Here is a 24,466-nt window from a genome sequence, read left to right as displayed (position 1 = left end):
CTATATGTAACACAACATGGAAAGTTTTTCTTTTTCTTTCAAATATGATAGTCTTGCTGGATAGTTTTTCTATTGAAAAGTCAGCTGTTATTCTGATGGGCTTTCCTTAATGTGACTTTTGACTCTTCTCTAGTAATTTCAATTCCTTCCTTCCCTTCCCTTCCCTTCCCTTCCCTTCCCTTCCCTTCCCTTCCCTTCCCTACCCTTCCCTTCCCTCCCCTCCCCTCCCCTCCCCTCCCCTCCCCTCCCCTCCTTCCGTTCGTTCGTTCGTTCGTTCATTTTGCTATAACAGGACATTAAGAGTCTCTTTTCTGTATGTACTGTCCCCTAGTGTTTTGTGTGTTTCCTGCATCTCTGTGGTTATATATTTCCTTAATGTTGGGAAAATTTCTTTGATGTTGTTGCAAATCTGGTTTATTCTCCTGATCTGCCACTCTTTTCAAACTACTCTGTCTTAATGAATAAATTTTGTCTTTGAATGTTGTCCTGAATATTCCTTTCCTATATTTAAATATATATATATATATATATATATATATATATATATAATTTTCTTTCATTAACTCGTTCAATTCCTCTACTTTATCAAGTTCTGATATTTTGTCTTCTACTTAATCCAATTGACTGCTAAAGATCAGCCTTAAGTTTTCTAATTGGATCTTTGAATATTTAAATTTTGTCATCACTTCAGCCTGCTTTTTTTCCCTTCAGATTTCTCTTTTTATTGTATTCCGTTTCAAATTCTATATTGTATCTTATTCTGTATACAGAATGAAATTACTGTATTAGAATCTGTGGGGAATTTCAGGCTGGTATCCAGTTGAGCTGAGGTCTGAACCCCGATGATCATAATTCACCTACATGACATGGTAGGCATTCCCTCATGCTCCTGGAACTCTGGCCCCTGCCTAAGGTACCACCTCCCACAGTCCCCACAAGAGAAGCATGGTCAGTAGTCATGTAGACAATGGCCCAAGCTTCTGACCTTCAGGCTAAACTCCTCCCCAGTTACCTAGCAACAGTGAAGACCATAAAAAGGGGTGTTCAGCCCCATCATGATTTCTTACCCTCTTACTCCTTTGTCCTCTTACCTCTCACTTCTCTCTCCTCTTTCCTTTCTTTTTGTCCTCTTCTTTCCTTCCTCTCTCTCTCTGTCTCTGTCTCTCTCTGTGTCTCTCTCTCTGTCTCTCTCTCCCTCCCTCTCTTTTCCTTCTCTCTTTTCCCTGCATTTCTATAATAAAGCTCTTAAACCATAGGGTGTCGCTGCTCCTTCAAATTCTGCTGTGCACTCTGGTTAGTGCTGGGAAATTCTTCTCCTATTTCCTCTCTCCCACAACCCTGGGGCACTAGCAAGGTAGCTGGGAGGAGGGGGGGGGGCGGGGACCCGGTTGGGGACTGCCCCTTTTCCACTCCCTCCGCGAGGGTCAAGTATGCTTACCCAGGGCCCTGTGGAAAAGCATCCCACAGCTCTGCCTGTGTCCTCCTGCCCAGAGCACAGGAGCACTGGATGAACTTTAGGCACCTTTACCTTCCCCCACTTCCCCTGGGTACCCCCAGGGCCCCCCTTTTATTTTGTTCCCAACAAGATTCAGTAATTTGTTTGTAATTTCTTGAACTTCAATTAAATCTCTCTCTCTCTTTTTTTTTTTTTTTTGCTTTTTTAAATTGGATATTTTCTTCATTTACATTTCAAATGCTATCCCAAAAGTCCCCTATACCCCCCCCCCCCGCTCCCCTACCCACCTACTCGCACTTCTTGGCCCAGGTTGTCCCCTATATTGGGGCATATAAAGTTTGCTAGACCAAGGATTCTCTCTTACCAGTGATGGTCAACTAGGCCATCTTCTGCTACATATGCAGGTAGAGACAGAGTTCTGGGGGGTACTGATTAGTTCATATTGTTCCACCTATAGGGTTGCAGACCCCTTCAGCTCTTGGGTACTTTTTCTAGCTCCTACATTGGGGGCCCTGTGTTTTATCCTATAAATAACTGTGAGCATCCACTTCTGTATTTGCCAGGCACTGGCAAAGCCTCACAGGAGACAGCTATATCAGGGTACTTTCAGCAAAAACTTGCAGGCACATGCAATAGTGTCTGTGCTTGGTGGCTGATTATGGGATGGACCCCCGGGTGGGGCAGTTTCTAGATGGTCCATCCTTTCATCTTAGCTCGAAGCTTTGTCTCTGCAACTCCTTCCATGGATATTTTATTCCCTATTCTAGGGAGAAATGAAGTATCCACGAGTTGGTCTTCCTTCTTGATTTTCTTGTGTTTTGGAAGTTGTATGTTGGGTATTCTAGGTTTCTGGGCTAATATCCACTTATCAGTGAGTTTATATCAAGTGACTTCTTTCGTGATTGGGTTACCTCACTCAGGATGATATCCTCCAGATACATCCATTTGCCCAAGAAGTTCATAAATTCGTTGTTTTTAATAGCTGAGTAGTACTCCATTATGTAAGTGTACTACATTTTCTGTATCCATTCCTATGTTGAAGGACATCTGGGTTCATTCCAGCTTCTGGCAATTATAAATAGGACTGCTATGAACATAGTGGAGCATGTGTCCTTATTACCAGTTGGAACATCTGGTTATATGCCCAGGAGAGGCATTACTGGATTTAGTGGTACTACTATGTCCAGTTTTCTGAGGAACTACCAGACTGATTTCCAGAGTGGTTGTACAAGCTTGCAATCCCACCAACAATAGAGGAGTGTTCCTCTTTCTCTACATCCACACCAGCATCTGCTGTAACCTGAATTTTTAATCCTAGACATTCTGACTGGTGTGAGGTTGAATCTCAGGGTTGTTTTGGTTTGCATTTCCCTGATGATTAAGGATGTTGAACATTTTTTCAAGTGCTTCTCAGCCCTTCAGTATTCCTCGTTCGAGAAATCTTTGTTTATCTCTGTACCCAATTTTTAATGGGGTTATTCGAATTTCTGGAGTTCAGCTTCTTGAGCTCTTTGTATATATTGGATATTAGTCCTCTATCAGATTTAGGATTGGTAAAAATTCTTTCCCAATCTGTTGGTGGCCTTTTTGTCTTATTGACAGTATCTTTTGCCCTACAGAAGCTTTGCAATTTTATGAGGTCCCATTTGTGGATTCTTGATGTTACCACACAGACCATTGCTGTTCTGTTTAGGATGTTTTTCCCTGTGCCCATACCTTCGAGGGTTTCCCCCACTTTCTCCTGTATAAGTTTCAGTGTCTCTGGTTTTATGTGGAGGTCTTTGATCCACTTAGACTTGAGTTTTGTACAAGGAGATAAGAATGGATCAATTCGAATTGATAACCGCCAGTTGTGCCAGCACCATTTGTTGAAAAGGCTGTCTTTTTTCCACTGGATGGTTTTAGCTCCCTTGTCAAAGATCAGGTGACCATAGGTGTGTGGGTTCAGTTCTGGGTCTTCAATTCTATTCCATTGATCTACGTGTCTGTCATTGTACCAGTCCCATGCAGTTTTCATTACAATTTCTCTGTAGTACAGCTTGAGGTCAGGCATGGTGATTCCCCCAGAGGTTCTTTTGTTGTTGAGAATAGTTTTTGCTATCCTAGGTTTTTTGTTATTCCAGATGAATTTGCAGATTGCCCTTTCTAACTCAGTGAAGAAATGAGTTGGAATTTTGATGGGGATTGCATTGAATCTGTAGATTGCTTTTGGCAGGATAGCCATTTTTAGTATATTAATCCTACCAATCCATGAGCATGGGAGATCTTTCCATCTTCTGAGATCTTCAATTTCTTTCTTCAGAGACTTGAAGTTCTTGTCATACAGATCTTTTACTTCCTTAGTTAGAGTCACATCAAGGTATTTTATACTGTTTGTGACTATTGTGAACGGTATTGTTTCCCTAATTTCTTTCTCATTCTGTTTATCCTTTGTGTAGGCCACTGATTTGTTTGAGTTAATTTTATATCCAGCTACTGCACTGAAGTTGTTTATCCAGTTTAGGAGTTCTCTGGTAGAATTTTTAAGGTCACTTATATATACTATCATATTATCTGCAAACAATGATATTTTGACTTCTTCCTTTTCAATTTGTATCCCCTTGATCTCCTTTTGTTGTCAAATTGCTCTGGTTAGGACTTCAAGTACAATGTTGAATAGGTAGGGAGAAAGTGGGCAGCCTTGTCTAGTCCTTGATTATACTGGGATTGCTTCCAGATTCTCTCCATTTACTTTGATGTTGGCTCCTGGTTTGCTGTATATTGCTTTTATTATGTTTAGGTATGGGCCTTGAATTCCTGATCTTTCCATGACTTATCATGAGCAGGGGTTGGATTTTGTCAAATGCTTTCTCAGCCTCTAACGAGATGATCATGTGGTTTTTGTCTTTGACTTTGTTTATATAGTGGATTGTGTTGATGGATTTCTATATATTAAACCATCCCTGCATCCCTGGGATGAAGCCTACTTGCTCAAGATGGATGATCTTTTTGATGTGTTCTTGAATTCGGTTTGCAAGGATTTTATTGAGTACTTTTGCATCGATATTCATAAGGGAAATTGGTCTGAAGTTCTCTTTCTTTGTTGGATATTTGTGTGGTTTAGGTATCAGAGTAATTGTGGCTTCATAGAATGAATTGGGTAGAGTACCTTTTGTTTCTATTTTGTGGAATAGTTTGAGGAGAGTTGGAATTAGGTCTTCTTTGAAGGTCTGATAGATCTCTGCACTAAACCCATCTGGTTCTGGGCTTTTTTGGTTGGGAGACTATGACTGACTTCTTCTATTTCTTTTGGGGAAATGGGACTGTTAAGATCGTTAATCTGATCCTGATTTAACTTTGGTACCTGGTATCTGTCTAGGAAGTTGTCCATTTCATCCAGGTTTTCCAGTTTTGTTGAGTATATCCTTTTGTAGTAGGATCTGATGATGTTTTGGATTTCCTCAGGATCTGTTGTTATGTCTCCTTTTTCATTTCTGATTTTGTTAATTAGGACATTGTCCTTGTGCCCTCTAGTCAGTCTAGATAAGGGTTTGTCTATCTTGTTGATTTTCTCAAAGAACCATCTCTAGGTTTGGTTGATTCTTTGTGTAGTTCTTTTTGTTTCCACCTGGTTGATTTCTGCCCTAAGTTTGATTATTTCCTGCCGTCTACTCCTCTTGGGTGACTATGCTTCCTTTCGTTCTAAAGCTTCTAGGTGTGCTGTCAGACTGTTAGTGTATGCTCTCTCTAGTTGCTTTTTGGAGGCACTCAGGGCTATGAGTTTTCCTCTTAGGACTGCCTTCATTTTGTCCCATAAGTTTGGGCATGTTGTGGCTTCATTTTCATTAAGCTCTAAAAAGTCTTTAATTTCTTTCTATATTTCTTTCTTGACCAAGGTATCATTGAGTAGAGTGTTGTTCAGTTTCCCCGTGATTGTTGGCTTGCTATTATTTATGTTGTTATTGAAGATCAGCCTTAGTCCATGGTGATCTGATAGGATGCATGGGATAATTTCAATATTTTTATGTCTGTTGAGGCCTGTTTTGTGACCAATTATATGGTCAGTTTTGGAGAAGGTATCATGAGGTGCTGAGAAGAAGGTATATCCTCTTGTTTTAGGATAAAATGCTCCGTAGATATCTGTTAAATCCATTTCTTTCATAACTTCTGTTAGTGTCCATGTGTCTCTGTTTAGTTTCCGATTCCAGGATCTGTTCATTGGTGAGAGTGGGGTGTTTAAGACTACCACTATTATTGTGTGAGGTGCAATGTGTGCTTTGAGCTTTACTAAAGTTTCTTTAATGAATGTGGCTACCCTTGCATTTGGAGCATAGATATTTAGAATTGAGAGATAGATCATCTTGGTAGATTTTTACCTTTGATGTGTATGAAGTGCCCCTCCTTGTCTCTTTTGATAACTTTGGGAAGGAAGTCGATTTTATTCGATATTAGTATGGCTACTCTAGCTTGTTTCTTAAGACCATCTGCTTGGAAAATTATTTTCCAGCCTTTTTCTCTGAGGAAGGGTCTGTCTTTATCCCTGAGGTGGGTTTCCTGTAAGCAAAATGTTGGGTCCTGTTTGTGTAGCCAGTCTGTTAGTCTATGTCTGTTCATTGGGGAATTGAATCCACTGATGTTAAGAGAAATCAAAGAAAAGTAATTGTTGCTTCCTGTCATTTTTAAATTTGGGAATCTGTTTTTGTGGGTTTCTTCTTTTAGTTTTGTCAAGAGATTACTTTCTTGCTTTTTCTAGTGTGTAATTTCTGTCCTTGTGTTGGTGTTTTCCCTTTATTGTCCTTTGAAGGGCTGGATTCGTGGAAAGATATTCTGTGAATTTGGTTTTGTCATTGGGAATACCTTGGTTTCTCCATCTACGGTAATTGAGAGTTTGCCTGGTATAGTAGCCTGCGCTGGCATTTGTGTTCTCTTAGGGTCTGTATAACTTTTGTCCTGGTTTTCATAGTCTCTGGTGAGAAGTCTAGAGTAATTCTAATAGGCCTGCCTTTATATGTTACTTGACCTTTTCCCCTTTCTGCTTTTAGTATTCTATCTTTGTTTAGTGCATTTGTTGTTCTGATTATTATGTGTCGGGAGGAATTTCTTTTCTGGTCCAGTCTATTTGGAGTCCTGTAGGCTTCTTGTATGTTCATGGGCATCTCTTTCTTTAGGTATGGGAAGTTTTCTTCTATAATTTTGTTGAAGATATTTGCTGGCCCTTTAAGTCGAAAATCTTCATTCTCATCTACTCCTATTTTCTGTAGGTTTTGTCTTCTCATTTTGTCCTGGATTTCCTGGATGTTTTGAGTTAGGATCTTTTTGCATATTGCATTTTCTTTGATAGTTGTGTCTAAGTTCACTATGGAATCTTCTGCACCTGAGATTCTCTCTTCCATCTCTTGTATTTTGTTGCTGATCCTCACACCTATGGTTCCTGATTTCTTTCCTAGGGTTTCCATCTCCAGAGTTGTCTCCCTTTGGGTTTTCCTCATTGTTTCTACTTCCATTTTTAGATCTTGAATGGTTTTGTTCAATTCCATCACCTGTGTTTTCCTGTAATTCTTTAAGGGATTTTTTTTGTGTTTCCTCTTCCTGTTTAGTAGTGTTCTCCTGTAATTCCTTGAGGGATTTTTGTGTTTCCTCTTTAAGAGCTTCTACTTTTTTAGCAGTATTCTCCTATAATTTCTTAAGGGATTTTGTGCTTCCTCTTTAAGGGCTTCTACCTCTTTAGCACTGCTCTCCTGTATTTCTTTAAGTGAGTTATTAATGTCATTCTACCACCATCATGCAATATGATTTTAAATCCGCGTCTTGCTTTTCGGGTGTGCTGGGGTATCCAGGATTTGTTATTGTGGGCGTACTGGGTTCAGATGATGCCCAGTGTTCTTGGTTTCTGTTAGTAAGAGTCTTACATTTGCCTTTCACCATCTGGAAATCTCTGGTGTTAGATATTCTAGGTGTCTCTGGCTGGAGCTTGATCCTCCTGTGATTCTGTTAGCCTCTGTAAGCACTCCTGGGAGTCCAACTCTCACCTAAGTTCCAGTGGTCAGAGCACTCTCTGTAGGCAAGCTCTCCTCTTGCATGGCAAGTGTCCAGCAGTTTGGAACTCTGATCTACCCCCTGAGTTCTGGGGTCAGAACCCTCCCTATAGGCCAACTCTCCCTTGGCAAGGAATGTGCCCAAGGGTCTAGGTCTCAGCTCTGCCTCCTGGCTGAGGATGAAGGCCTGAGGGGACCCTGACCAAGAAGCTCTGTTGCTTCTATCACCCATGTGCTCTCAGGTGACCAGGAGGTCTTGGGTGTGCTAGGGGTCCTGTGGCATGGAGAATTCTTGAGCAACATAGATATTAAAGGAATGCTACAGTTGAGTGCTAATCATTTTTGCACTTCTTTGGAAATATAAGTCAAAAAGTAAATCAAGTTGTTCTTAATTACTACATTCAATGTAGCTTGTTTTATTTATTTACCTTCTAGGTGAAGTTGACCTTCAAATTCTTTCCAAAGTCCAGGCTCAATACCCAGGAATCTGTATTAACAATGAAGTTGTTGAGCCAAGTGCTGAACAAATTGTCAAGTACAAAGGTACATATTTAATTCTACTTTTAGAGGTTTATCTTCTCAGCTTGTTTTTTGTTTGTGTTTCTGTGTGTATGTTCTTCAAATGGTTAATAACACACTGACTACTATGTATTTGTTACATTTATTCGGAGAAAAACTTAATTAATTCTTGGAATGCAGAAACAAAAGACCTGAAACTACAGACAGTGAATTTCTTGAGTTCATGGATTAATCTGTTTTATATCAAATTTCTACTCATAAAAATCTGCAGTTGATTTACTCTTTATAATAAGATAATATATCCTGTATTTGACCACAGTCTCAAATTTATTTCTTAGTTTTGTCCTTTCTCCTTCAACTTTGTCTAGTTCTAGGGAAAAAAAAGTCTAGATAAACTTGATTTCCTTAGCTACACAATAAAGAAAAACATGTGCCTTTTATTTTTTATGTCCTTGTAGTAAGGTTCTCTAATGTAACTGAACAGATAGGATTAATATAATCTATTAAAATGGTATATAACAGAGTAGCTTACAGGCTAAGTTCTTTCTTTTCTCTACCCTCCTCTCCTCCTCTCCCCTCCCCTCCCCTCCCTCTCCTCCCCTCCTCTTCTCTTCTCCTCTCCTCTCTTCTTTTCTTTTCTTCTTTTCTTTTTTCAGAAACAATGGTAACTCAATCACTGGGCACAACAACTAGAATCCTAACCTTGTAAGCCATAGAAAATCTCAACCTTCTGGTAGTGAATCATGGTGTATTTGCCATCTGTATTAGTCAGGGTTCTCTAGAGTCACAGAACTTATGGATAGTCTCTAGATAGTAAAGGAATTTATTGATGACTTACAGTCGGCAGCCCAATTCCCAACAATGGTTCAGTCACAGCTGTGAATGGAAGTCCAAGGATCTAGCAGTTATTCAGTCTCACGCAGCAAGCAGGCGAAGGAGCAAGAGCAAGAGCTAGACTCCCTTTTTCCAATGTCCTTATATTGTCTCCAGCAGAAGGTGTAGCCCAGATTAAAGGTGTGTTCCACCACACCTTTAATCCCAGATGAAAGGCGTAGCCCAGATTAAAGGTGTGTTCCTTAAACTCGGAGATTCAATCTTCTGGAATCTATAGCCAATATGGCTCAAGATCTTCAAACCAAGATCCAGATAAGGATCTCCAAGCCTCCAGATAAGGGTCACTGGTGAGCCTTCCAATTCCGGATTGTAGTTCATTCCAAATATTGTCAAGTTGACAACCAGGAATAGCCACTACACCATCTAAACCAGGAGACACTGATGCTACATCTTGTCCTCTCGCTATTCCCATACAAAAGGCCCCTATCTCTATCCTGCCCCCTGTCTTCCTCTATCCAAACTGGAAGTCCTGCTTAGTAGTCCAGTGATTGGTTCCTTTATTCATCAGGGGATGGTTCACAAGCAGTCACCTGCATACATGACTCATTCCTCCATCCATACAACCCCTTCTGGGAAAGTGGAATTAACATCAAAATACAAACAGCACCACGGCCATCCACAACATTTGCCCCCTTCTGTCCACTTAAAAGACTCTTTTATCTCAGATATAAATTTAGCATAGATATTACTACTTTTTAAATTGTAAAGTATAAAATATACCTAACACCCAGTCCATCCTTTTTATCAATTAAATAGAACACTCTGTTATCTATTCTAACTTAAAGGACTTATAAATCCATATGTTACGTCTTGGTTTAGCTTGTATATTGTCTGAAAACTATCTTCTCAAGTATATTTTCTCAATGTTAAATAGCCTGAGTTGGCTATGAGACTAGAAGTAGTCTTTCAACCCCATGAGAAATCCAGGAGTGACCAATACTATCTGAAAATATAGGAAGCCTAACACGGTTGGTTTCCAGAACTGAGACAAATTGTATAGACAGCTGCTTACCTATATAGCCCCAGTAGGTAAGGAAGTTGGAGCATCAGTCTTTAGTCATCTGGCCCAGGATATTCTGACAAACCTTGAAAAACAGAAATTATTAAAAACTAGCTTATTTTGTCTTGGCAGATCTAAGCTGTTCTAACCTGTAGCTTGTATTTTCTCAAGGACCGTTCAGGTCTGCAGGAGAGATAGGTAATTTCTGCTCAGTGGCCACCTAGCCACAATGTATCACCTCACCTGGTGGTATAGATGCTCAGCTGCTTCGTTGAAGCCACAAAAAGGGAGCTGCTAGGAGCAGATTTGACTCAACAAGAAGTGAATAAATAGCATCAAATGTCACATTCTGTGGATTTCTGATGTTTTGAAAACCAACTACCTATGTAAAGTAATCTGACTTTTGTTTGTTAAATACCCTCAGCTATTTCTAACTAAAGTATCTGAAAACACCCTAACAATAAACTCAGAGCCATGAATTTTCTATTTGGCCCTTAACTCACAGGCTTAAACATCTCAGATAAGTTTATAATAACAATTATAGAAGGACTGGGTCTAAGCCTCGTACTTCTAAAATTTTTGTATCAATAGAGGAAAATTATACCAATAAAAACCTTGATTTTGCATCAAAATAAATTTTGTTCCAAAATAAGAAATTATGACTTCAACTTAGTAACAATTATAAAGATTTCTACTAAATGAGATTTTGGCTATACAATCAATTCTAATTATTTCCTCCCTGTTCCAGTTATGACCATTTCTAAATTCCCCAGAAAGACAACCTTAGAATAATCACCTCCAGACCCAGTCTAAAGAACTGGGACAACAACTCTTCATAACTTATTCAAGCTGAATATGGGCATTGAGATAGCTTGAAGAGGGAGGGGGTAGGGGAAAATGAGGGAGTTGGTTGGCCTCAAAAAGGCAATGCCAGTGATTATTAAAGTTTCTGATGTCTGTGTCCTGAGTGGATTCAGATGAAAATCCATGAGATTAGGGGGTTCAAGCAGGTCAGTTTAACATGTCTGATGATGAATCTTACCAAAGCTATATATTCTGTAATATACAAATCTCAAACCAAAATTTTAGTATCATCAAGGAAACTTCTTTGTTTGATTCTTTGGAATCTAGTTCTCTGGACGTCTCCCTCTATCAAATCTGATCCATATAGCTATGGAAGAAGTCCAGAGCCTAATCATTTTTTTCTAAAAACACAAAGACAAATCCTTTCTCTCAAATCAGTATATCCTTCAGCTAGCAATCAGGAAAACCTGTAGCTTGCCCTCTGTCCCAGAGGAACAATAAAATAACCACAATACTCAAAATTATACCCATTTTGATTATAAAAACAATTTAAAACAAATGAAGTAAACTAAATAAATTCTGTATGAGCCTATTTAGGCTTTTCCTAATTTGTCATGTCAAAATATAAACCCAAAATTCCCATGGATCCCATGTTAGAGAATATGAGTTTCCTGAAGACTTTATTTTACCATCTTTAAAACAATTGATTCACACTTTCCGTCTATACTGCTTATAAGCAGGCAGCTTCTGAAACCAGGATTTAAGTCCAAAATTCCTGTGGAGCCCATGTTAGACAGAGTTTGAATATCCTGTAAGACTTATTAGAGCAATATATCTTTATACCATCTTAAAAGCAATTAATTCGAACTTTCACTAATATATGCCTGTAGAAAGCAGTTAGTTTTTACTTGTTAAGCTCTCTGTCTAGAGCAGCCATCCTTATACCATCTACCTGTTGAGCTCTCTACCTGGAGCCACAGACATTTATTAATTAATCCCTATTTATAGCAGGTAATTATGACTGCCCTTTCTACTTGGAGTCAGTGACTAATTTTCTCTATCCTAGTTCCAAACCTCAGGCGAAATTCCCCATGTGATTCGGACAAAATCTGTATATAAATCTTTCCTAAAAGCAAATAATCCCAATTTTATAAATTCATGCATTGGCAAGCAATGGCAGCCTCTTCTCATCTCGTGGAGACTCTGACTCAGTGGCTCCGAAATCTCTCAACCCAGCTCTCGAAGTTTCCACTGGTGGGTCATTACCACACTAGCACCATGCTTCAAAAGTCCCACAGCCTTTTGTGGTACACATCTGGCAACCAGCTCTCTGGAACTCAGTCAAGCTGCCACATCAAGGAAAACACCTTACAAACTTAGCTCAGAAACAATGGTAACTCAATCACTAGGTGCAACAACTAGAATCCTAATATTGTAAGCCATATTAAATCTAAATCTTCTGGTGGTAAATCTGCCTCTAAACCAGAAGACACTAGTAGCTACATCTTGTCATCTTGCTATCCCTGTCCAAAAAGCCCCTATCCCTATCCTGCCTCCTGGCTATGATCTTTCTAGTCCAACAATGACTTTCTTTAGATACAAAGGCCCAAGAATCCAGCAGTTGTTCAGTCTGTAACACTTGATGACTCAGCCAGTCTTCAGTCTGGGTTGTAATCCCAGAGAAGGTTATAATACTTAGAAGGTCATAAAAGTAAAGGAATATCTTAGCAGCAGGCTAGATGAACTATCAGTGAAAGTTAATATACAAGCTTTATGTGGGCTGCCACCAGAAGATATGACCTTAGATTCTTAGGCTCATTCTGACCTCAAGTGATTTGGACTTAGGGTGGGTATTCCCATACCAAATGATCCAATCAATGCCCCCCACCCACACACACACACACAGGTATGCCTAGCTTTTTGGGTTTTAGTTAATTCTTGAAGTAGTCAAGTTGACAACCAAAATTACTTATCACCATCCTGTAACATTCATTGCATTAAAAATTTAAATGAAAAAATGGTTTCTGTATGTAATTAAATTAAAATTGATAATAGGCCACCTTTTCTGGGTATTTTAGAGCTTGTAGCCAAGACATCAAACATGGAGAACATAAAATTTTCTTGGCACAAGGAGACATCATCTGAATATCAAAAACGTATGCTGGAAGAAGAAGAAGAGCCACCGAAGTGGGACTTTATTCATATGATTCAGGTAGGAAATGGCCTTACAGTATACTACCAAAAATGATGTTTTCCACAAATTTGTATGAAAAATACATAAAATGAAAATTTTTGGTTCTAGTTTTATAAGTAAACACTTTCTGCCTTAAAAAGGTATTGGTAAATACAAATATTCTTTGACATATAAAAGGACACTTGTTTAAAACTATAGAGTGATTATACATCCTAGTGAGTTTTTAATGGCTCTACTAGTATAGATGACCAGTATGTATGTATGTATGTATGTATGTATGTATGTATGTATTTCTATCTCTCCTTCCACTTATATCTGTATCTATAAATGATAAAGACATTTTCTAAAACCTCTTGGTTTTACTATTAGTAGATATCTTTGATACTATGCATATAACAGAAGGGACATATTTTATAATATTAGGATGGCAATATGTTACTTAAATGAGTCAATCATTTAGAAGACCTTTACTTCTATGACTCAGCAGCACTAGACCAATCAGGAATTTTATTGCATAAATGTCATTAGGCTTCAACTCTAGGCATCACTGAAATTTATTGATAATAAAGAATATATCAGTGTTGTACTATTTCTTCTTATAGCCCAAATCACATAGAGTTCAAAGGAGTACAATCATAAAAGCCAAAACAGAAAAAAAAATTAGTCTATAGCTCAGCATATTTAAGCAGTCCTAAGCCTATATTTCCTTAGAAAACAAATCTTTTATGTGCCAGGAGAGATTTGACATGTTCTTCAATCAAATATTATTTCTCTATTAGATGTATTTACTGCCCTCAAGCAACTGTTTCCTAGTCTTCCTCTCTTTTCTCTGTTGCAAGAAATAATAAAAAAGATCCTGCAAGTCCCTGCACAACCGCCAGCAACTCTCTACTCTGGCACAGTCTGAAGGCTCTGTCTCTAGCTAGTCACCACAGTGACCAATCACTGTGTTCCCAGCTCCGGTTTGCTTGTCCTGGAGCTGCTAGTTTCTACTCAGCCATACACCCTTGTAGTCAACGCCTCCACATTCCAGGAACCAAGTAGACCTGCTAAACTCCTGCACTCAATTCAGCTAGTTTCTGCCCAGGCGTGATCCTGCTGGGCTACTATCAGTCTGCCAATTCTCCTTTCACTGCCACGCCAGTCCTATGCAACGACAGTCCACCCCATGGGCGGCTTCCATAGCTCTCTGCCCTGCAACTCAGTAGAAACAAAACTCTAGAAGCTTATTTATATATCAATAAATTCTCAATTCACAAGATCCAATACAATAATTTCAGAACCAACTGATAATGGTAAAAGCTGCCCACCTAGATTAGACAAATTATCCCAATTATTCTAACCTTTATGATATCATAACTACCTGTGGCTATTTAAAGCCACACTGGTTCAGGTTTTTCTTCCTGTCTGTCTGCCTCCATCTAGGCTTTTTTTTCTCCCTTCAGATGCTCTCTGTCTCTGCAACTTTTAGCTTCACCTCTCCTTTCCCTGTCCAATCACAGGCCTCCTGCTGCACTAATACTTTAGTGTGCTTGGACAGGGAAAATCCTGTCACATTTCTCCTCCTGTCACATGATGCTGATCATTCATTCCTAATCGGTCATCTTACTTCCTACTTTTCAATAAAAATTCCCACTGAAAATTAATCTTTTACTCTGTCTATATGCTCTAGTATTCTATTGTTTTAAAATACTATGGCCATGATAACTCTTACACAGGAAAAGTACTCAAATATATAATTCTATGAGGACCTTTCTTAGTCAAACCAATACACTCCACTTCTGTGCTCTTATAGGCCTGTACATATTTCATAATGCAAAATGCTTTTAGTCCAACTTCAGTGATCCCTACAGTCTATAACAGTCTCAACCCTGTTGAAAAATCCAATTCCAAAATCTCTTCTGAGACTCATGTTATCCCCTATAAAGTCAAAATGATAAAACCCCATCAGAAATTTCCAACATACAAGGACACAGAATAGGGATTTCCATTCCAAAAGGGAGGAAAGGGAGCAGAGTGACTAAACCTCGTCATGGCAAACTCCAAACTCTGCAGTTCTATATCTGATGTCAAAATATTCTTCAGATCACCAACTCTTCAGCTTTGTTGATTACAACATACTTCTGTTACTTGGGCTAGGTCCACAGCCTTGTAGAAACTCTCCTTGACAGATATCCCATGGCTATGGCATTCCCGATATTTTGGGGGTTTCCAACAAAGTCCAGGCTTCACTTTCATGGCTCTGGGCCTCTATGCAGGGGTACCCCCTAACCCATGCCTGGTCCTAGTGGCTTTCCTTATTCACTGAGGGAGATTCCATTGTTTCAGAAAATTTTAAATAAGAGCAGTAAGTACCTGTGCTACACTGGACACCAGTAGGCCATATGACACCAGAGAGGGGTGTTCTTGTCTCGGCAGACTCTCTGGCTTACACTTCCCAGACATCCCTACCCAACTCGCTATGTACCCTTGGTGGGTCACTGCCATGCCAGCCCCATGCAATGACCACCCACCTTGCGGTTAGCTGTCACAATTCCCAGTAACCCAGTAAAATCACAACATACAATGACACAGAATAGGAAGCTTATAATTAAATAGTCAGATTTATATATCAATAAACTCTCAAATCACAAGATGCCTACACAATAATTTCAGAGCCAATTGATAATGATACAAGCTGCCCACCTAGAAGAGAGAAATTATCCCAATTATTCTATCAATATATGACATTACAGCTACCTATGGCTATTTAAAGCCATGCAGAATCTGCATCAACCTGTTCATCCTCTATCTTCCTCCTCCTCTTCTCTCTAGCTCCTCCTCTTCTCTCTAGCTCCTCCTCTTCTCTCTAGCTCCTCCTCTTCTCTCTAGCTCCTCCTCTTCTCTCTAGCTCCCTGTCTTTGCAACTCTTAGCTCTGCCTCCCTTTCCTCTGTCCAATTATAGGCTTCTTGTTATATTAATATTAAATTATTTGGATAGGGAAAATCATGCTACATATTACCATTTCTGTTCAAATTAAAAAAAAACTTTTCTCTCAAGTATAAATTGAGCACAACTATTACCATTTTGTAATTTATAAGGCACAAGATAGACCTAACACCCAGTCCATCATTTTTTGTCAATAAAAATAGAACACTCTGTCATCTGTCCTAACTTAGAAGACTTATAATTCTACACCTGATTTATGTCCTGGCTTTAGATTGTATGCCATCTAAAAACCAGCCTCTCAAATTTATCTCAATGTTAAATAGCCTGGGTTGGCTATAAGATTATCTGGATAATCTAATTCCCTTTATCAAATCTGATCCATATTACTCTGGAAGGTATATAGACACTAATTACCTTTTCTAACAAGGCAAAGACAAAACTTTTCTCCCAAATCAGCATATTCTTGAGCCAGTAACAAGAAAAACCTCTCTCCCAGAGGCTTAATATAACCACAAAACTCAAAAATCACACCCCTTTTGAAAGTTAAAGCAATCCCAAACAAATGAAGTAAACTAAAATACTGTATGTGCCTATTCTTAGGCACTTTTCTATTTTGCCAAGCAGGATAATAACCCAAGATTCCCATGGAGCCCACCTTAGACAGAATTTGACAGTCCTGGGAGATATATTAGAGCAATATATCTTTATACTCTTTCTGTTCGGCTCTTTGCCTACAGCAGCCATCTTGTTATACCATCTATCTGTTTGTCTCTCTGCAAGGAGCCACAGACATTCATTTTATTAATACCTGTTATAATGTTTATCTGTTGAGCTCTCTACCTGGAGCTACAGACATTATTAATTAATAATTGTTTATAGCAGGTAATTATCACTGTCCTCTCTACTTGGAGTCAGTGACTAATTTTCCCTATCCTAGTTCCAAACCTCGGGTGAAAATCCCCAAGTGACTCAGTCAAAATCTGTATATAAATCTTTCCTAAAAGCAAATATTCCCAATTTTGTAAATTCACAGTTCAATCCATCTCTGCCCTAAGAAGTAGGGGACTTCCATCCTCCTTCTCCTGACTCAGAGCAGCCTTCCATAACCCCTTTCTTGAATCCTTGTCTCTAAAGCCAGAACTACATGATCAAAACTGCCAAGTTCTTCTGCTTGCCCCTCCTTGTTAAAATATATTTTTTATCAAGATTCTGTTTTTGATGATTTTCTTCACTGCCTAAGCTTTTCTTTAATTCCCGTTTACAAGTTGCAAGCTTTGCTGGGTGGGGTCTTGTCCTGAATCTACCTTCATTACAATTCCTGGTGCTCCTTTTCTCCTCACACCATACATTTTGTATTTTCCCTTGTACAACTTAGAGAGATTTAGTCCATTGTCATGGCAGAAAGCATGGAAAGCATGCAGATGGGTATAGTACTGGAGAAGTAGCTTGAGAGTTCTATACCTGTGTCTGCAGGCCACAAGGAAAGAGGGAGAGACACTTGGCCTTGTATGGGCTTTTGAAACGTCAAAATCCATCCCAAGTTGCAAACTTCCTCCGACAAGGCCATACATACTCCAAGAAAGAGTGCCACTCCAGCATTCATGAATATTCGCCTGTGGAGCCATTTTTGTTCAAACCACAACACCAGAGATGACAAATAGTTGAAATGACCTCTATGCTGTCCATATGACCAAGTCCAAGCCATACCCTTAGGCCCTTAAGCTACCTAGAGATAGGTTACCTGTATTAGCTTCTTAGAGGAAATGACAGGTAACCTGAATCGAGTTTCAGTGGAATTATACTTTCTTGTGCACTGTAGATTGTATTATACCATGAAACTTTTTCTCAATTGTCCTGGGCTTAAATACTTTGGGAGTAAACTGGCTGTTATTAGACTTCCCCAAGTCTAATCAAGATCGATAAAGACAATTTGCACCTAGTGTTCATTCTTATTTCTTTGAGGATTCGCTTCTTTACTTGGATACCTGCAGGGACCAGCTCAGTTAGGCAGATAGCATATTTGTCCATCACCTAATGTCTTTTTGTTGTAACTCTATGTTTAAAGATTTTTGCCTGATCAAAATTCACTCAATGTGAAAAATCAAAATTTCCTTTGAGTATATAGTCCAAACAACAAGCATACAAACTATGTAGTCCAAATCAACATAGAGAGCCGTCTCATTTCTTTTTCTTTCCTATTAGATGCTGTATTATGTAAAGGATATTCCAGCCACCCTGAAATTTTTCCATGGTCTCTTAGCTGCCAGTGCTAAAATTCTCATTATTCTTGTGTCAGGTAAGCTATTTCAATCAACCTGGATTTTAAAATATCAACTGTAAACAGACATGCATGGATTCATATGTTTGGATAAAGTTAGTATATTTTGTCTCTGTTATGAAATTCATTTCAAATTAAATTCTAGATTAGTAGAACTGTCATTTGCAACAGTGCTTAGTCTAGAGAACCTTATGGAAACAAAATCTTTGAGCTTCCATCTATTCAGAAAATATTCTGTAACTCTCATAAAGGAATTAGAGATGATGCAATACTGCTTTTGCAGAGGACTGGAATTTGATTTCTAGCACCTATTTCATGCAGCTTACAACTACCTGTAACTGTAAATTAACATATGTATACATCCATCACATGCACATGTGTGCACAGCACACATACACAAATAGGCACAGCAGAAACTATAACAAACCTTACAAAAAAAAAAGAAAGGAAAAACGCTTTGCCTTGTATATATACATTTGCATCTGTTGCTGTGATAAAACACTGTTTAAAAGGAACAATTTAAATTATTCATCATCATGTCTCTGTGCCCAGCTCATCTGCTCAGTCTTGGTGGATAAAACGAACCTGAGAATGGAGCCTGGATAACCTGCACTAGAGTCAGACATTCCAATAAAAATAGGGGGATCCTTTTGAAAAAGCTGGGATTTATATAATGGTGTGCGATGTAATGTCATAGTGTCTGTAAATGAGACAGCCTACTGAGCTGCACACTCAGAACCAGCCTGACAGATCAGTAACTATCGGTATTGCTTATCCCATGAAGATCAGGTGTAGAAGCCTGTACTGGCTAGTTTTGTGTCAACTTGACACAGCTGGAGTTATCACAGAGAATGGAGCTTCAGATGAGGAAATGCCTCCATGAGATCCAACTGTAAGGCATTTTCTCAATTAGTGATCAAGGGGGAAAGGCCCCTTGTGGGTGGGACCATCTCTGGGCTGATAGTCTTGGGTTCTATAAGAGAGCAGGCTTAGACAACCAGGGGAAGCAAGCCAGTAAAGAACAGCCCTCCATGGCTTGTGCATCAGCTCCTGCTTTCTGACCTGCTTAGTTCCAGTCCTGCATCCTTTGGTGATCAACAGCAGTATGGAAATGTAAGCCAAATAAACCCTTTCCTCCCCAACTTGCTTCTTGGTCATGATGTTTGTGCAGGAATAGAAACCCTGACTAAGACAAATTGGTACCAGCATAGTGGGGTATGCCTGTGACAACCTGACCATGTTTTGGGGAGGACTGTGGAAGGACTTTGGAACTTTGGGCTAGAAGATCCATTTGGTGTTAAGAGCTCTGTCAGATGTTGTGTAGGAGCTTGGAAGATAATGTTGAGAACAGTGCAGAAGATGGAGGCCTGGCTTGTGAAATTTCAGAGGGAAAATTAAAGACTCTTTTCAGGGCCATTGCTATTTTGGAGTTTGATTATTCTGAGGTTCTGGTTAGCTGGGGCTGAAGAATCAGCTGTGATTAACAAGATACCAGAACTACTAATGCAAAACCTTTGGATTACTGGGACTATTGATGCTGGTTAGCTGGAGCTAAGAAATTAGTGGTGATTAAGAAGAGACCAGCATCATTGAGGTGACATCTTCTGGGAAGTGTTTTCTGAAAGCACAAAGAGGCTGTGTTCCAGAAATAGCCAAGGTTGTACTCCTGCTGCAGCGGGACTTGGTAATGTGTAAGGGTCACCCAGGTGGTACTGGTTTTGAAGGCATGAAGGGGTCACACAGAGCAGCTGAGGCTCAGCACTGTGAGAGGCCATGGAAGACCATTGGTGAAGGTGCAGCCTCAGTTGCAATTGAAGGCCCAGGACTGAAGGGGTCATGCAGTGTTTTGGAGATTGCCAGTACCATGAGATGACCACCAAGAGTGAAGTACAGGCATCTGGAGCCTAGAGGACGATGCTTGTGCTACAAAGGGCACGGCTGGAGAAGTGACCCAAGCCCTTGGAGGAGCCCAGAAGATTGTGAGTTGGATCCCAGACATTGGATGGTTAGAGATTGATTTTTGCTTTTGATTGTGACTGTGCCCTGATATTTTCCCTCTTGAAGGAAGAAACTATTTTAGTGGAGCCCACAGTTAAGAGACTTTTAATTGTAAAATGACTTTGAATTTTAAAAGATATTGGACATTTTAAAGGGGTTGACTTTTAATATGTAAAGACTGTGGGACTTTTAAAGTTGTTTAGATCTTGGGGATGAATAAGAAATTAAGGGTTGAGGCTTATTAGTGATGTGTTGTGTGTCAAGTTGACAAGGGGTCAATTGTACTGGCTAGTTTTGTGTCAACTTGACACAGCTGGAGTTTCACAGAGAATGGAGCTTCAGTTGAGGAAATGCCTCCATGAGATCCAACTGTAAGGCATTTTCTCAACTAGTGATCAAGGGGGAAAGGCCCCTTGTGGGTGGTGCCATCTTTGCGCTGGTAATCTTGGTTCTATAAGAGAGCAGGCTGAGCAAGCCAGGGGAAGCAAGCAAGGAAGGAACATCCCTCCATGGCCTCTGCATCAGCTCCTGCTCCTTGCCCTGCTTGAGTTCCGGTCCTGACTTCCTCTGGTGATGAACAGCAATGTGGAAGAGTAAACCCTTTCCTCCCCAAGTGCTTCTTGGTCATGATGTTTGTGCAGGAATAGAAACCCTGACTAAGACACAACATATTTTCATTCTTTTTTAAATGGCTGAGTGATTTTCCATTGTGTGCACATGATCACTGGGACTTAAACAGAGGTGGTGGCTGTTTCTCATCAGGGCACATAAAATGCTTGCAAGTTTCCTACCCACATCTTTTGATGTTCATATTCATTTATGAGAGGGATGGGGTGCATTCTGAAATCTTTTTCCTAAATGGTTAGAATAGTAAATTCTGCAATTAATAAAAAGCATATTCATACAAAAGAGCAGAACAAAAACAAAACAAAACAAAAAAACCAAACCAAACCAAACCAATTCTACTAGTGAATCTTACATTGTGAGCAGTTTCATAAGATAAAAAGGCATTTTATGCTTTAGAATATGGTGTTCTATGTGAATTTTAGAATTGGCCAAGCTCCTTTATAGATACAGTAGTCTGCTGGCAAAAAAACTTAATAAAACCTGTAGGTTATTAGCATCAAGAAATCTGAAAACAAAACAGACCCAGGGAAGGGTATGAAGACACATGAGGTATGAATACTAGTGTACTTCCTACACATATAAACTTTACTTCTAAGCCTTAATTAATTTTAGGCTATTTGTCGAGAGCCAGGGCCATGTTATTTGCATTTATCCATACATGGGATCCAAATGAGCTCTGTGTGTTTTTATAGGGAACCAAAAAGTCAGTAAAAGTAACAAGAAACTTAAAAAAAAAACAAGAATTTTGAGCCAGAAATTATTCAGTCAATGCACTTCCTATAGCAGAAATAGGTTTTGCTTTTTCAAATATGTAGCTCACAAGTTTTTTTTTTTTCTGATTGAAGAATAGGAGATTGTCATGTGTAAGAAGTAAGCATTTTTAATTGATATTGTTCCTAGAAATGAGAGTTAAGCACAAAGAGTGTTCAGTTCATTAGACTAGAACTCAGATAAGGTCTTCCTATTATCAAAGTCACTAGTTCTGGAAAGAAGTCTTTACTACAATGAAGAAATGTCACATTATCTTTTTCTTAATGTAACCACTGAGCAAAACAAGAAAAGATATTTCAGAAATTTGCTTACACTTGCCAGAAATTAAATAAATAAGTATGAATTATAAAATAAAAAGTCATGTTTTAAAATAGCTTGATTTGTGCTTAAAAAATAAATTCAACCCGATTAAAGAAATATTACTGCCAAATATGTTGTCCATTTTTAACCAGTTTAGTTAACTAGATTGTTCCTAGTTTCCCCAGTCATAGTCTCTCATGCGTAACCATTAAAAACATAGAGTAAATGGCAGTAGATTTTATCCAAATTATCTTGAGTACCCCCCTCCCCACTCTCTGCACTGGAACTCTCCTGCTATTTCAAAGGCTATTGTGAACTCAGGAAAGTGAAGATCAATGCCTTTGCCTATCAGTTTATTACTATTGCTTTGTATAAGCTGTGGGTTAACAGAAAATGATCAATATGTGTTTGAACTCAAACTGGATAGTTGTTTATTTGTATTTTGTGATACTGTGACTACCAGGTTCTGAAATACAACCAAAAGAGAATATGATTGATCTTATAGTGACCACATGTAAAGCACAGAAACTATGTGTGTTTGCAGATTTGTTTACATTGAAATAAAAGGTTTTGTGGAAAAAAATATATATTTTCATGTGCATACATGCTGTGTATGGAGGTAGTCAGACAAAACAATGTAGGCTAAACAAGTAAAACTAATTAGGACAAGAAAGACAGGTTGAAATCAAGAAAATCAGGTCATTTAGTGGTCAGTGTACTATAGGAGATCCTATATTTTCTACTGTGTTCCTTTGCTTCTGTTAGAGAGCAATTTTAACTCAATAAATATTCACTTAGTGCTAACTAGCAGAACTTTTTGATTACCAACATGAAAAAATGAAATGAACAGAAAGGATAAACTATTGGAATTTTGTTTTAAGTGATGAGTCTTTACACTAAGTATTTCACTAATATGTCTTTCATTTCTTTTGCTTGCTCACTCAACTCCAAGTTCCTTGGCTGGCTGGTTAGTTCTTAAATGTTCCAGCCTTGTATTTGCTTCAAATCCCTAATAGTTGTTCTTTCCGTCTGGAGTAACCTTCATTGTGATGTTTATGTGGTTGCTGAGAGATTTGTGCTCAAATGTTACCATATGAAACAGACTCTTGATCATCATAGGTAAAAACAGCAGTATTCAAATGTCTTTCACCACACTTCAGCCTTACTGTTTTTTGTTGTTGTTTATTTTTTTCTTTTTTTGCTTACACTTTATATCATATGATCTATTTAATCTTCTTCCTGGTTTTGTTATGCTACTTGAATTAAGCTTCACAAAGGGTATGAATATTATTTTGTTCTGTGCTCTATTATAATGACTGAGAGAAGCTAAATGAAAGAAAAAAATAAAGAAAACAACAACTTTGTTTTTCCTATAGGAACTAGTGGCTGGGAAAAGCTATGGAAAAAGTATGGATCCCGCCTACCGAGGGATGACCTCTGCCAGTATGTCACATCTTCTGATCTTGCGCAGATACTGGATGACCTGGGTATTAAGTATGAATGCTACGACCTTGTGTCCACCATGGACATAACAGACTGTTTTATTGATGGTAATGAAAATGGAGACCTGCTTTGGGATTTTTTGACAGAAACCTGTAACTTTAGCAAAACAGCACCACTGGATCTCAAAGCAGAAATTATGAAAGATCTTCAAGAGCCTGAATTTAGTGTTAAGAAAGAGGGGAAGGTACTTTTTAATAATAATCTGAGTTTCATAGTGGTTGAGGCAAATGTATAAGTCATAAGAGTATCCAGAGCTCATATTTTGATCAAATGCTGATTTATTTAAATATCAAATACTTATTATTTAAATATTGAAGTTAAAATTAATCTCATAATAGGATGCAATATTATCCCTTATAATGAAATCTACAAATTTCCAAGACAACTTAGGCTTTCTTAAGAACCATGTGGGCCACTTTTGGCTGTGATCTTGAAAGAAAATACTCTGTCTAAACACTGCCTAACTGAAAACATGTGACTTGAGTTTCATTGGCTTACTGATAATAAAGTTCTTTCCATTTTCTTAGTGTACTGGGAATTCTTAGAATAGGAATAAAGTATGTGTCATTCATTCTTTGAGTAAGGTGATATTTGTTGATTCTCTAATGACAAAATGTAAGTATTTCTCTACCTGTACTGAAGTGTTTATCTTCCCATTTTCTTCAATAGTAGTTTCTATCATATGCTTTATTAACAGCATCATAAAGTCAGGGGCTGGTGGGATGGCTCTTCCCAAGGACCTGCCGATGTTCAGTGTGGAATATGCATATGTTACACCTCGGAACCATTTGTGACTTCAGCTCTAGGGAATCCTATGTCATACACTGGCCTCTCTGGGAATTAACACTTAACATGTATATGCACTACCCCACACATATAATTAAAACTAAAATAAATATTTAAAAGGATTATTAAAACATTGGCTCTTTGTTTTTCTTCTAGGTTATCTAAGATTTAGTCATCTCTTCTCCTTTTCATATACTGAAACTTGAATTTTGTGCAAATCATTTTCATTTACTTTTTTAAGTTTTAGTTTTGAAACATCTAAAAGGTCTTCTAAGGTTTAAAATACTAATATTTTCATAGTATTTATATATTTATAAATATATATGTATATTTATATAATTTATATGATGTTATGTGGCATGATATGTGATATATATGGTATATACAAATATA

The 24,466-nt window shown here is 38.5% G+C and overlaps 1 protein-coding gene across 3 annotated transcripts in view; it reads left to right on the top strand.

The window, feature by feature from the left end:
* Hnmt (histamine N-methyltransferase) overlaps window positions 1-24,204 on the top strand; it is a 46,848-nt gene extending 22,644 nt beyond the window's left edge. For 2 of the 3 annotated variants that reach the window (XM_006497670.3, NM_080462.2), the window contains exons 4-7: window positions 7,906-8,013; window positions 12,766-12,899; window positions 18,013-18,106; window positions 23,161-24,204. In XM_006497670.3, the coding sequence (XP_006497733.1) occupies window positions 7,906-8,013; window positions 12,766-12,899; window positions 18,013-18,106; window positions 23,161-23,522 (698 nt within the window). In that variant the 3' untranslated portion in view covers window positions 23,523-24,204. The remainder of the gene's footprint in view (window positions 1-7,905; window positions 8,014-12,765; window positions 12,900-18,012; window positions 18,107-23,160) is intronic. The other variant, XM_006497671.4, reaches the window with a different exon arrangement.
* The last annotated feature ends 262 nt before the right edge of the window (window positions 24,205-24,466 follow it).

The sequence above is a fragment of the Mus musculus genome, chromosome 2 (assembly GCF_000001635.26).
Source record: "Mus musculus strain C57BL/6J chromosome 2, GRCm38.p6 C57BL/6J".
Classification (NCBI taxonomy): domain Eukaryota; kingdom Metazoa; phylum Chordata; class Mammalia; order Rodentia; family Muridae; genus Mus; species Mus musculus.
Note: the sequence above shows the minus strand (reverse complement) of the source record. Positions and strands in the feature narration are given on the sequence as shown.